At 33.2% G+C, this 13681-nt stretch overlaps 1 protein-coding gene across 1 annotated transcript; it reads right to left on the reverse strand.

Moving 5' to 3' along the window:
• Positions 1-10835: 10835 nt before the first annotated feature.
• Positions 10836-12395, reverse strand: LOC112727860 (2-carboxy-1,4-naphthoquinone phytyltransferase, chloroplastic-like). Its single transcript, XM_025777784.3, has 3 exons — positions 12188-12395; positions 11584-11694; positions 10836-11484 (listed from the first exon to the last, which is right to left on the reverse strand). Exons 1-3 carry the CDS (start codon positions 12209-12211, stop codon positions 11386-11388), a joined length of 234 nt encoding a protein of 77 aa, XP_025633569.1. The 5' UTR covers positions 12212-12395; the 3' UTR covers positions 10836-11385.
• Between the last annotated feature and the right edge of the window lie 1286 nt (positions 12396-13681).

A 13681-nucleotide genomic window follows, 5' to 3' on the forward strand; every position in this document is an offset into this window, starting at 1 on the left:
CTTGTCTTGCTCTCCAAGAAGGACTTCTAGCCCTTGATGCTTCTTGATGTATGACAGCTCCTCCTGCTCCACTTTTGCTTCTTCCTTCACGCAGCCACCCTAGCTACCTTCTGTGATGAGTGAACACAAAAGCAGAGACGAGCCATCCTTGAGATCTTCTTCCTCTGACCGAAATCTTCTTCTTCCATTTTTGGTATGGAGAAGCTGAGATCTCTTCACCAAATCTTACCATAAGTGATGAAAATCTCAGCCACAACATACTTTTTGTTTTCTTTTTCTTGCCATCATTACAATGGTTTTTAGCTTGCTTCTAGCTTCTTCTTGATAGCTTGCAAAAGCTTCCATAGTTGCTGTGATGGAAGTGACCGAAAGTGAGAAGAGAGAATAGTAAGAGAAGAGAGAGAAAATAAAGGGAAGCATTAAATGGATTTGAACAAAGTTAATTTCCTTTCCTTTTGCTTTAGGCAGCGTGTAGCATTAAGTGCTATCTAATCAATCCCTTTTTCTCTTTCCTATTCCTAATGTTTGTATTAACTCTCCTTGATAAAATTTGAATTCCATCACATGGTAAACAAAGGAGATCCGTTGAAAGCATGAAGCAAAATATTTGCTTTCTTTCAATATTGGTCTCGGACCAACTTTAATGGTCTTGGAGCAAGAATTTCAATTGGGCTTGTATCACACATTCTGGCCCAAATATCATAACATTAATTCAGCCACAAGAATAAAAAATAATTTTCTATTAATGCTGAATGTATTTTTAATAGAATTGGGCTTGCAACAATTTTCTTTTCTGTTCGGCCCAATACAGAGATCTGTACACACAAAATTATTAATTAAGCAAGTATGATTTAAAATCAAATTAATAATTTTGTAATTAATTATTTCAATAATGTTTGTTCATCATCAAATTAAATTAGAGTTTTCTAAACTCATCAATCTCCCCCTTAATGACAAACATTATTAAAAAATTGAAATGGAAAGAGATCAAAAGTTAGAGTACTTCCTTTGTGAATACTTGGATTCTTTCCTTTCCAATTGTTACATGGCTCCTCCTTAATGTATGCTACTTTACCAAGGGAAGCTTTATACCTGTAACAATTTTTATCAAGTCTAAGGCAATAATGTTATTCAACATATTATATGTAGGATGTTGAATGGGTTGATTTATGAGTAGAATTGAAGTGATAAACAAAACTCATTTGTTATCATAAATTGATTTTCTGCTCAAACACATATAAAGCAATTGAGTACATATCAACCAAAAATATTTTTGATATTTCAAGAAGTTGCTATTCAATCTATTTGAAAATATTTTTCAATCAACATATTAGAGCAAAATAATCAGAGCAAGGAAATATTTTTGAGCATGATCATCTCAAAACATAGCAACTATTAGAATTTATTTACATATCACAACTTAAAGGAACGGCCAAAAATAAAATATTCCTAATCCATTATACAGTACAGCCAACATATTCACCAAGGTAAATCAAATGTATATTCCTGATCCAAAACATCAAACATCTTTACCAAGGTAAATCAAATGCATCCACAAGATAAATCAAATGCATATTTTTAATTCAAAACACAGCAGGCATATCTACAAATGCATCACAAGAATCAAGCTGATCACCACAACAAGTAATTGAAACAAGGGTGATCATAAATCCACAAAGGATTTTATCCCCTGTTTTGATCATAAATCCACAAAGGATTTCATCCCCTGTTTTCTTAATTTCAATTTCTTAGCCATTTCTCCCCCTTTTGGCATCAAGGGGCACCTGCAAAAAATTGACATTGGAAGCAAAATATCCAACATATAACCAAAATACCAAAAGTTTGTCACAGTGCCATAGGTCTAAAGTATCCAAGTATAAGAAAAACAGTGATCAATCATCAGATAAATTGTACTCAGAGCCATTTGCCTCATCATCACTGGTCGCACCCATCTCCTCTTCAAGACTCTGCAGCATTAGACCCACTCTCTCTTGGCGCTTCACCCATGCCCTTTCATTTTCAAAAGCTTTTTTATGTGCAGCCTTGTATGAATCCACCATTAGTTTAGACATATTAGAGAACTCAGTAAGGATGTCTCTCATCGATTCTGCTGTCTTGGAATGCTCAGGTAGTCGGCTCTCAAACTCGTTGTCAGAGGGAATAGACTTTTTTCCTTTGTTCCCTTTCATACCTCCTCCTCCCTTGATGATGAGTGAAACCTTATTTTTTACAGCTTCATTGATTAGATCAACTTTAAAATACTCAAAATTACTTGTGAGAAATATGTCATAAGGTAGATTTATCTTTTTGGTACTTTTAACAGATTCCCACATATGCCTTATCATAAGGTATCCAAAAGAGATAGGAGAGGAAGTGACAATAGCAAAAAGTATGAGAGAGTCAGAAACAGTTACTCTGTTATGTGAACCACTTTGAGAGGTTAGGATATGAGTGATGATTCTGTGGAGCAATGAGTTTGTGGGGCCGAGTGCCTTGTGAGTCGGGATGGTGCCGTCCAAGTCAGACAAGTTCTCGCAAATATGTTGAAGGGCAACCTTGGATGTGACTCCAACCTGCGAGTCCCATTTGTCAGTCATGTATGCTCTTGGTCCTTCATCTATGTAGCCTAGGGCAGCGCCGATTGTCTTCGAGTTCAGAGTCATGTATACCCTCTTTACATAGGAGTGAATGGTACCATCGATCAGCCTCATATTAGCATAAAATTCACGTACCAATCCAGGATAAACAGATTTCTGAATATGGAGCAGAGGAGTCCATTTCAGATTTTCAAATAGATGAGAAAAGTTGATTCCTTTGGCTGCCAGTGAGTCCAGATTCACTAGGTATGTGGCACATAAGTGGCGTTTCTCCAACACTTCCTTGTGAAACTCATAGAATGCACACGAATTGAACCTGGCAGGATCAAAGTGTGAATGAGATTTGTTGAACTTATTTTTGAATTTCAATGATTTCAAGTTGGCTGGTTCCCTTGTGTTGTGTAACACAAAGATTTTGGTCTTCTATGAACTGCATCCATGGGTGGTCTTCTTTGGAGGTGATGGATGCGGTGATGAAGGCAGTGAGGTGTGGGATTCTTCTTCTTCTTCAACCACTGGTTCCTTCTCCTTCTTCTTCCTAGAGGAAGTCTTTGTTGCTATCACTTTTCTCCTCATGTGTCCGTGTGCTTGGATGGTGGTGAGGGGGATGATGAAGAAGTGAAATGAATGTATATATGAGTGTGGGTTTGAGGTGTGGAAGGTTTTTGAGAGAAGAGGATTCGTTCACTTTTCCTTGGGGCAGTTTTCTTTTTCATGATAATGAGAATGGAGAAGTGGAAGGGGGAAGATGAAGAGAGAACCGAATTGAGTGGAGAGATGAGGGAGGTTAGAAACGCATTAAATGTTGAGTGGAGAGAGAATTGGAGGGAGTTAATACCCATTAATAAACGGTTATTTTATGTTGATAGTCTTTTCTAATCATTCTAAAGATAAAGATTAAAAAAATAAAAAAAATAAAAAAATATTGATGCCAATAAGATGGAATCTCATTTGACCTAGTTCTCCTTCTTTCTTTGATTTTTTTTTGGATTAATTAACTTTCATAAACTGATAATTCATTTATTGTTTAATTCAAATATTGATATAACCTTATTAAAATTTTATTCGACAATGATGATAAATGAATTTTGAGTTAGTATGCATAGTCACTCGAATCAAATAGGAACAAAATAACACGACTCATCCTTATATCAAATTCTATGTCCCACTAACTTGAAAGATGCATTCGAACTTTAAAAAGGGAAATAAATATGAATATCTCCTATTATATATGCTTTGCTTCTTCCCATTTTTTATTGGTCCTACCTAGAGGTGAACATAAATCTAATAATATTCGTAAATTTGTAGTATTTTTTCGTATCTAATACACAAATTGTAATATAAAAAATTTTAGTTAAAATGACGGTTTTTTAGAGTTATTATGACAGTTTAAACTGCCATTATTACCTTAAATGGCAATTAAAAAAACAGCAATAATTCTAAGCGCCATTAATCGCCACCATTCTGATGATTAAAACGAAAGTTTTCTCTACGTTTAAAGAGGCGATTAAAACCACCATTTTAATTAGATAAAATGGCGATTTTTTAATTGTTTAAAACGGCAGTTTAAAACTGTCGTTTTTACTGGTTAAAATTGCATTTTTTTATGTTTATAATGGAGGTAAAAACCATCATTTTTACCGAGTAAAATGATAATTTTTTCGTTTAAAGTGACGATTAAAACACTATTTTTTACCTGCCAAAATGACAGTTTTTGCTTAGTTAAAATGGCTGTTAAAATTGCCGTTTTTAACTAATTAAAATGACAGTTTTATATTATTCAAAATGACAGTCTTAATCGTCGTTTTTACCTAATTAAAATGACAATTTTATGCTATTTTTATCGGATAAAATAACAGCTTTTACTCGTTTAAAATAGTGGTTAGAACAAATAATTTTTATAATTCATATAATTTTTATAACTCATACATAGTCATCAAAAATCAAAAGTCATAATCCAAAAACAAAATATCAACAATAACATAGTTTTTCAATAACAGATCTTAACATATGGTCCTCAATACATAAATATCATGCAAGATCATTACTTTCTAACTTTTTGTTGATGAAATCTCGCTCTCTTGATCTAATCTCTAAAACAAAAGAAGAGAGTTAAAAGATTAACCAATAAAAATATATTATAAAAATTTATACTCCATTAATTAATAATATTTTATATCTCATTATGCAAGATAATATTTCATATTTTATTATGTATGATAATGCTCCATACTGTATAATATATCATCCGTAATAATAACTATTTTATAACAATTCTCTTGTATTTTCTTTTGTTTCTCTTGCATGTTGCTAATTATTAAAGGTTAAATTAGGCTCGCTTTTAGTTCAAGAAGTTGGATAAATCAAAATATCTGTAGAATAGATCAGAGTTAGAAATGTTAGAATTGAATGTGTCCAAAGTCCTAAATCTTCCAAATGGGTTGTGGCTTGTGGGCTATAAAATTATAATAGCTTTGTCTCCAAAAGAAACGACCCATCTCTCTCTCTCTCTCTCTCTATATATATATATATAAATAAGAAAGCAAGATTGCCAACAACAGCTACACAACAAAACTCATTCTAAGAAGACCCATTATGTCTGTGCATTGCACATGTTGAAGAATCAATCAGATGTTTATTTATAACTCAAAAAATTATTATTAAACTTTTATATTGTTCTAATTTTTTTTCTTCAGTCAAATTTTATCACTGCGCTCTTATATGAGATGATAAATCACTTTTTTATTACAAAATTATTATTTAACCATAAAGGAGCTAAATAAAAAAGTAATATTTATATAATATATAGTACAAACTACAAAGACTTACTTTTACAACATCTAATTTAAGTATTTAACCGATCTAGGCCTCGACTCATCAACCACAGCTTCCAATCCATATTTTCTTTTGTTTGGACATTAAACTATGTCTTATGTTAACAAAAATATTTGATGAAAATTCTTGCCAATATAAAATAAAATAACTCCTCCACCAAATTATGTAACAGATCAATGTAAGGTCAACCTAATACCATTGTTCTGCACCACAGCCTAATAAATTAAATAATAGGTGGTTAGGAGGGTATTTTTGTCATCTTAGAGTTAAGGAACGAAATGATAATTTTGTTATATCTAAGAATCTGAATTCTAGAGGAATTATGTCATGTCAGTCTTGGACATCTAGAAGACCAAGAGTCTGTCTCAAGAAGGCAACAATTCATAAGGCCCATTGGGTTAAGGCAAGACAACAAGAAACCCAATAAAACTTTTCAAATTCAATTGAAGGCATATTTTATTATTTATTTTCAAATTTTTAGGCCTTTATTTTAAGTTTGTTTCGTTGTTAAAGTTTGTTGAAAGATTTGATTTACTTTTGATTTATTTAGTAGTATTTTTAGGGATTTTAAATTTAAATAAAATCTGATCTAATCCAATAAGATCAAATTTGATTTAAATTATTTATCTTATCTTTTAGCTAGTTTAAATAGACTCCTAACAAACTAGCTAAAAGATAAGATAATATAACTAATTTAAATCATATTTGATCTTATTGGATTAGATAAGATTTTATTTAAATTTAAAATCCCTAAAAATATTATTAAACAAATCAAAAGTAAATCAAATCTTCCAACAAACTTTAACAACAAAACAAACTTAAAATAAAGGCCTAAAAATTCGAAAATAAATAATAAAATATGCCTCCCATTGAATTTGAAAAGCTTTATTGAGTTTCTTGTTGTCTTGCCTTAACCCAATGGACGTTATAAATTGTTGCCTTTTTGAGACGTATTCTTGATCTTCTAGATATCTAAAATTGGCATGGCACAGTTCCTCTAGAATTCAGATCTTTAAATATGACAAGATTATCATTCCATCTCTTAGCTCTAAGATGACGAAAATATCCTCATAACCACGTATCATTAAACTAAACTAGATCACATTGATACTTGCCTATTTATTTTTATTCAATTTGCATCCAAATATTAATATATAGTACTTTGTTGTTTTCAAGCTACTTTCGTTTTCTAGGAAGTGTGCTTTGTTAGACTCAACAACTAACGTTAGTTGTTGGGCAAGTGGTACGGTTGATGCAAACTCATTCGCAGCCCTCACATCATTTCCTGTTCTGCTTCTTTTTCATTCCAGGTCATGGAAAGTATTTGGTCAAATAATCAAATGGAAATTTTTTTTGGTGCTTAAGTAAATTTTGGCTAATTTGTCTAAAAGTAGAAATAGAATAAGGTGGGACGACTCACCTTTTTATATTTTAAATTCTGCCAATAAAATTTAGGCACATAGGAGAGAGAAATATATATAGTAGTCAAAGTGACATTTCCATTGTTATGTTCAACTTTCCCACATTGCATATTACCAAGTGGTGACTAATTGGACTCTCCGGTTGGAAACAGCATGAAATGATTTATTCATAATATTTTCAAACTCCTTTCAACCAAACCATATTCCTCTCGCCTGAAATTTCCCATGATTTTGAATGATTTCTTGCAAGAGACAGGAAACTACAAAGCCAACTTTCAAAATGTTGCACTAACACAGAGCAGGTAAACGACTATGCAACTGCTTGAACTAAAATATCAATGATAAATGATTATGGTTACCATTGTAAGTGATGTGATAACTGAAAATTTGGAATCTTACTTAAACCATATATAAATTTGGTAGAATTGGTTTTTTGTTTAAGATTTTTAGTACTGCTATTTCTGGGAATGATTTTCTCCCGGTTTTCCTTAGAGCATTTGGTAGGTCAACCAAATTTTCATTTTTTTTTTTATATATTTTCAAAAATACATAGTTGGTGGCAGTCAAGTAGGCAATAGACCAATAGTGGTGTATGGCAATAGTAATATTTTTGTCTTTTCTTGAGGAAAACATTCCTCAGTCCAAAAAAACAAAAGGGGAAAACATTTGTCCTCATAGAAATGTCACAATCCCATGTAGAAGGTGTGATTACTTTGGAAGGGACTTGTCATGCCACTCACAGCCTTACCATCAATATGACCGAAAAAGAAATTACGAATTAATATGGTGCATTTTTTTTTAATTTCAAAAATCGTTACAGTGCAATTGAAAAGTCATAGACCATTTTGATACAAATGCGCAATTTTAGACATCAAAATGCAGTTTAACTCAATGTTGGCTAAAAACTATTACCAGGAATGCCACGTTCTCAAGGATACTTCTTCGGATCTTCTACCAAATATGAAAAAGATTTCACATTTTTTCCCTGCCAAACATCTCTTGGAACAAGATCTTAGTAAATCACAAAAGAAAACACGGCTTAGGATTCGGTGGTCCAAGAACGTTTGGACCACTTAGTGGTCCCAAAACAAAACATGTTTTTTAAGTTTTTTTAATAACTGCTACATAGTCCTTTAACTAATTTTAATTATAAATTGACCCCATATATTTTATATAATTATAAAAACGATTTTTTATTTTATAAATAATTAATTTATCATAAATCTATCATGTTCATTAACAATCAAAAACAAAAACAACTTTTTGGCCATTACAATCGATTAAAATATTAAATTTGATTCATCTCGTTCGCGAGGAATCTTAAAATTGTGTTTTCTGCGAAAACCAATCGATTGGAATAATGAATCAATCGATTGAATTATATCTCAATCGATTGGATTACAGTTTACCACTAAACAATCGATTGAAAATTGCCAAAAGCATGGTTTTCGCATAACTCAATCGATTGGTCATACGATCCAATCGATAGAACGATGAATAAAAATTGGATTTTTGTAATTCAATCGATTGTTTAGAATTTCCAATCGATTGAATGCTTCAAAACAACCTGGGTCTCACCAAATTCAATCGATTGCTTTTGTGACTCAATCGATTGAATTTAGGGGTGCACAGACCCGGCCCGGCCCGAAGGCCCGGCCCGGTCCCGAACACTTTTGGGGCTAATTTGGTGTGATTTCATCGGGTTTAGGGCCGGGTAAGGGTCTCAAAAATAGACCCGGTCATTATTTCGGGTCGGGTCCGGGCCATATCTCGGGTCACCCGAAGTCGGCCCGGTAACCCGGTCATCATACACAATTAATATTTTGTATTATTAGTGATGGATCATGACTATTCTTATGTGGAATTTAAGTATTGTAAATCTTAATATTTTGTGTTATTAGTCATTATAAGACTATAAGTTAATGTTTTATGTTTAGAATGCATAAGACTTTATACTAATGCATAATATTGTGTTATTTGTATTGATTTAAATATTTGGTATTATTAGACAATATTAGTATTGATTGTGGTTATACTTTAGTATTGATTGTGGTTATGCTTTAATTTTGAAGAAGGGTTGGTTCTTGTTATATTTTTCTAAGTGAATTTTACCATGTTAAATAATGGTTGGAGTCTTGGAAATTTGGATATTTTTACATGCTAACTTACAAGAAGGTATCAACGTAATGTAATGTTAACGGCCCGGTTTTCACCCGGTATAATTGTGGCCCGAAAGTGTATTGGTTTCATCGGGTCTAGGGCCGGGTTCGGGTCTAATAAATAGACCCGGTGTATATTTCGGGTCGGGTCTGGGTCACATCAAACCCGGCTTCACCCGACCCATGTGCACCCCTAATTGAATTTACCCAAACAATATGAATTTGTCAATTTCAATCGATTGTAGTGTGTGTGAATTCAAATTCAATCGATTGAAATGATAATTCAATCGATTGGAACGCGATGTATTACGCCTATGTCAGTCTTGTTTTCGTTTTTAAAAATTATCTTTTTATTCATCTATCTTTTCTTTAAAATTCTATCTTCCTTTTTTAAGGTTTTATTTTGAATTAGATACTCTAATCTTATCTTTTCCTTAATATTAACATTATAAATTGGTGAATAATCCATCACCAATTATTCAATCCCACCATTAAAATCGTGTATCATTCTCTTTATAAAAAATTTCATTGTTTTTCTTTCGAACATCCATCCATCTACTGAATATCCAATTTTTTTATTTTTTATCCGTCTATTTAATATCCACTTTTTGTTCATCGTTAATTGACAATCACCGTTTGCGGCAATCAGCAAAGGTCCAATCAATTTTTTTCATTGTAGTGTTCAGAAAATAATCCATCGTTTTTAGAAACAACTCTCTAATATTTACTTACCATTTTTTGTACTAATTTATAGTGAATAAATTGCAGCTTGAGGATCACGATATTCGCATGATAACCGCTGTGTATTTACTCCGGAATCGGATCAACCATAAGAAGGCACAAATTATAGCGTCGGCCGATGATTTTTGGAAATTGCACACTAACCATGAGATGTAAAGATTATAGTAGTAATCTAGATAAAACTTAATACTTTGGTTATTGTCAATTTATTTGTTATGTTTGGTGGATGTACTTCTTTAGTTATTTTTCAATGACTTCTTAAATAGATATTTATCGTTTTGTGGCTTCTACAATTTTTCTTTATTTCTATGCAATTTATAGATACTTTAGTTTAAAAAACTCATATTATTTTGATGAAGTAATGTTATTTTCATTTATTATTTCAACAACAATGGCATACAAATATTATGTCTTGTGAATTATATTTTATATTATTTAATTAATTTATAAATAAAAAAATTCCATGTCTTTTTATTTGTTTGCATTCTATTTTGGATTTTTGCATCTTATCAAGATTTGACCTCTCTATTTTAATTAATTTTATATATGTTGCTAATAGATAAAAAAATCTAGATAAGAGTAACCATAAGAACAATCAATCATGATTACTATATATTGCATTTGGAAAGAGAGACTTTTTAAAACAACATAACGAAAAATCAAGAAGCAATAAATTAGAACAGCAAACCAGAAATTCAAATTACATAAAGAACAGTTTCTTCTTCTTCCCTTCCCCCTTCTTTTTCTTCCCTTCCCCTTTCGGACGAACAGAGATACTCTTTCTCTTTTTTTTTTCATTTTATAATTTTTTATTATGGATAATTTGATCCAAAATTTTAACATCTAAGTAAAAAAGACGATTTCGTATACAAAAAAAGATTAGAAACGAAAAAAATTTTAGCCTATACCTTAAGAACCAAAATCGTTCTTAACCCTTAATATTTTATAGGGACTTACTAAAATACCTTTTAATTTTAATACTGTATGATATGAGATATAGAAATTCTTGGTTCGGCTAGAAAAACCAAGGTGAGACCACATAATGAAAAATTCCGAGGGGAATGAAAAATTCATTACACATATTTTAATTGTAGAGAACATGTGGTAAATTGGATTTCCATTCTAGAGTTTCTTAGGTAACATAGAAGAATCAACCGTGCATATATTCACTTGGACTACAAACTATGCAATTACATCATTAGGGACAACTGGACAAGGAGCAATCAGATTTGAAAACAAACAAAGGTATGTGTCCTTGTATGTAACACCAAAAAATGTTAAACTATCAAAAAAGCCTAAGTGAGACTTCTAACTAGATTGGTATCTCAACATATAAGATATAAATTTTCTCCACTATTTATTTGGCCATAAGAAGTGGAGGCAAATGAAAAACACTTGAAATGAAGAATGCAAAGAATCAGTATAAAATTCTGAGACAACTTCCATCTTCAGAGATATGGTCTCTTGCATGCATAGAACTGTTGTTAAACCACTCTAGCCGCTACCAGCCCACAAGCCAGAGCTGCTCCAAACAAAGCATGTAACCTCACACAGAAGTACTTTGCCATGAAGACATTGCTTTTGTCCTGTAAGTAAATAACATAACCAAGGCTTAATACCAAACTCCAGGAATCATAAAAGGGTAACACAAAGTCTTGGACGTGCCTTATGATTTTCTTGCACAAATCTCACTACCAAGTTTCCAATTGGTAAGGTCAAGGCACAAAGGAACTAGAACCACCATAGTCATAGCAAGAGAGAAGACAAACAAATCATAAGCTCATAATGAGATGAGAAGATATCAGAAATTAAGTGTTTAGAGTTGCATACAATACTGGCTAGGGGAAGCGCCTTGCACAGACCGAAAGCAATCAAAAGAGCATAGAGTGCCATGACTGCCACTTTCACTACCTCTGCGCCTCTTGCAGTGCCTAGTCTAACCTGAAAGAGACAATGGGAAATCAAAATTATCCTAATCCGAATCCTAACTAGCAACAATACCTAACAAAATAAATCAATAACCAGCAACAATGAATCAAATTAACAATGAATTAACAAGTCAGCAAGTCAGCAATAACTTTGGTGGTATACTCCAGCTTTTAAGTTCAAATCTCCATTACAGTTAAAATATTGTGTTGAGAAACAATTATGTGATCAATCTGATTTTAATGAAGTTTATTCACTTCTTTTTGTCATACTGATCTTACAAAGATAGTTGTATGCGCATATTATGTTGCAAGATGAATAATGACATTAGATTTTACCATGTTAATTTTATATGATAGGAATTGTCCAGTGGGGAGTATTTTACCATGGTAAGACAAATGAAGACTATAATGACGTGAATGTAAAGCATATTTGGGTGTGAGGTTGCGAGGGTTGCGAGATTAAGTAAACAATATCAATGAATCAACGATTTAACCAAATCACATACCTGACTCGGTGGCTCGGGCTCCATATCTGACTTGAATCGGTGGCTGGGTGGGAGACTTGAATCGGTGACTGGTGGGTGCTGTGTTGTGGGTGGCGACTGGCGAGGGTTGTGGCTCTGTTACTGCTGGGTGTGAGGTTGTGAGGTTCGGGCTCTGCTACTGCTGGGTGCGAGGAAGGAGGCTCGTGCTCTGCTACTGCTGGCGCTGGGTGCGAGCGTCGTTCAGGCTGTGGGGCGAGTGTCGTGCGCTACTGCAGAGAGGAGAGCGCGACGGTGAGAGGAGAGTGCGACGGTGAGAGGCTGAGACTGAGAGCTTTGGATTGGGGGTGGGAGGCGTGGGGTTAGGGCTCACTTCTGCTCAGTAATCGCTACTTTTAGCTACATCTGAATGAGGTTGATTAGTGCCTTCGTCTACAGCCTTGTAAGATGAGTACAATCCCATAATTAGGTCACGTGTCTCTTCATATCTCTCTGGTACTTTAGCAGCAACAGCAGCCAATTGTTTAGAAAATTCCATCAAGGCACTTTGGCGACTAATAACAACAGCATCCCTCGTGAACCCACTTGGATCAATGAGTGCTGACTTAACCTTTTTTGTCCATCTATCCAATACCAATGACCGGGGAATCTCACAAATGTCAATGTCAACCAGAACTTTCACAATATGTTCGCAGGGAATTCCAAATGACTCCATTCTTAAACAGGTACACATGAAGATCATTTCTTCTTGACGAAAATCAATGGTCCACATAAAATCGGGCCTCCCATGCTTACACATAATGTACTTTATGCCATCATCGTTATTCTCTATGTTTAGCACCCGCATTGATCCAGCTCTAGAAAGAAATGGCCGAAAGAAACGAAATATCTCATAAGTGTATAACTCAGCAGCATATCTCTCTAGCAGCTCTATACAAGTCTTCATGACGGGCACCCCACGTGTAGATTCATAATCAGCATTAAATTCTTTAAAGCGCATGTGTGCAACACACCTTTGAAAATGCTCTACGAAACTTGTCAAATCATGCCGCGACCCCACATACCTTGCAACAATTGAGTGTAAACCTTCACATCTTGAGGTAGTTCTAAAGCCAGCAAAGAATTTTCCTCTTATATATACAGTATCCCACATATGCTTCTCTTCGTACATGTTGATCACCCACGGCTTATCCTCAAGGCCAAATTCTTCGTATATTGCTAGCAGGGACGGATCCAGAGATTTTAATATTGAGGTGCCAATTTTTATATAATTTTTTTTAATCTATAAAAATAATTAACATATAGTTATTGGAGTTAGTTTTTTAATAGATTTATTAAGATACATATAATTATAATTTTTCCAACAATTTTATTTTTAATATGATAGTTACATAAATAAAATATAACTTTAACAATTGTACATTACAAATTTATAAAATACCATATAATTTATAACGGGATTTGCTAAAAATGATCCCATATCTTATTAATTAAAATTCATTCTTTCAAAAGTTTTAA

The sequence above is a fragment of the Arachis hypogaea genome, chromosome 12 (assembly GCF_003086295.3).
Source record: "Arachis hypogaea cultivar Tifrunner chromosome 12, arahy.Tifrunner.gnm2.J5K5, whole genome shotgun sequence".
Classification (NCBI taxonomy): domain Eukaryota; kingdom Viridiplantae; phylum Streptophyta; class Magnoliopsida; order Fabales; family Fabaceae; genus Arachis; species Arachis hypogaea.

Bases quoted from the DNA above. Each gene is read 5' to 3' on its own strand.
- LOC112727860 (XM_025777784.3), bottom strand. From the start codon at position 12,211: ATGGAGCCCGAGCCACCGAGTCAG. The intron at 11,695-12,187 runs GTATGTGATTTG...TGTCTCTTTCAG, and splicing joins AGCCCGAGCCACCGAGTCAG to GTTAGACTAGGCACTGCAAG. The intron at 11,485-11,583 runs GTATGCAACTCT...TGGTGGTTCTAG, and splicing joins CGCTTCCCCTAGCCAGTATT to TTCCTTTGTGCCTTGACCTT.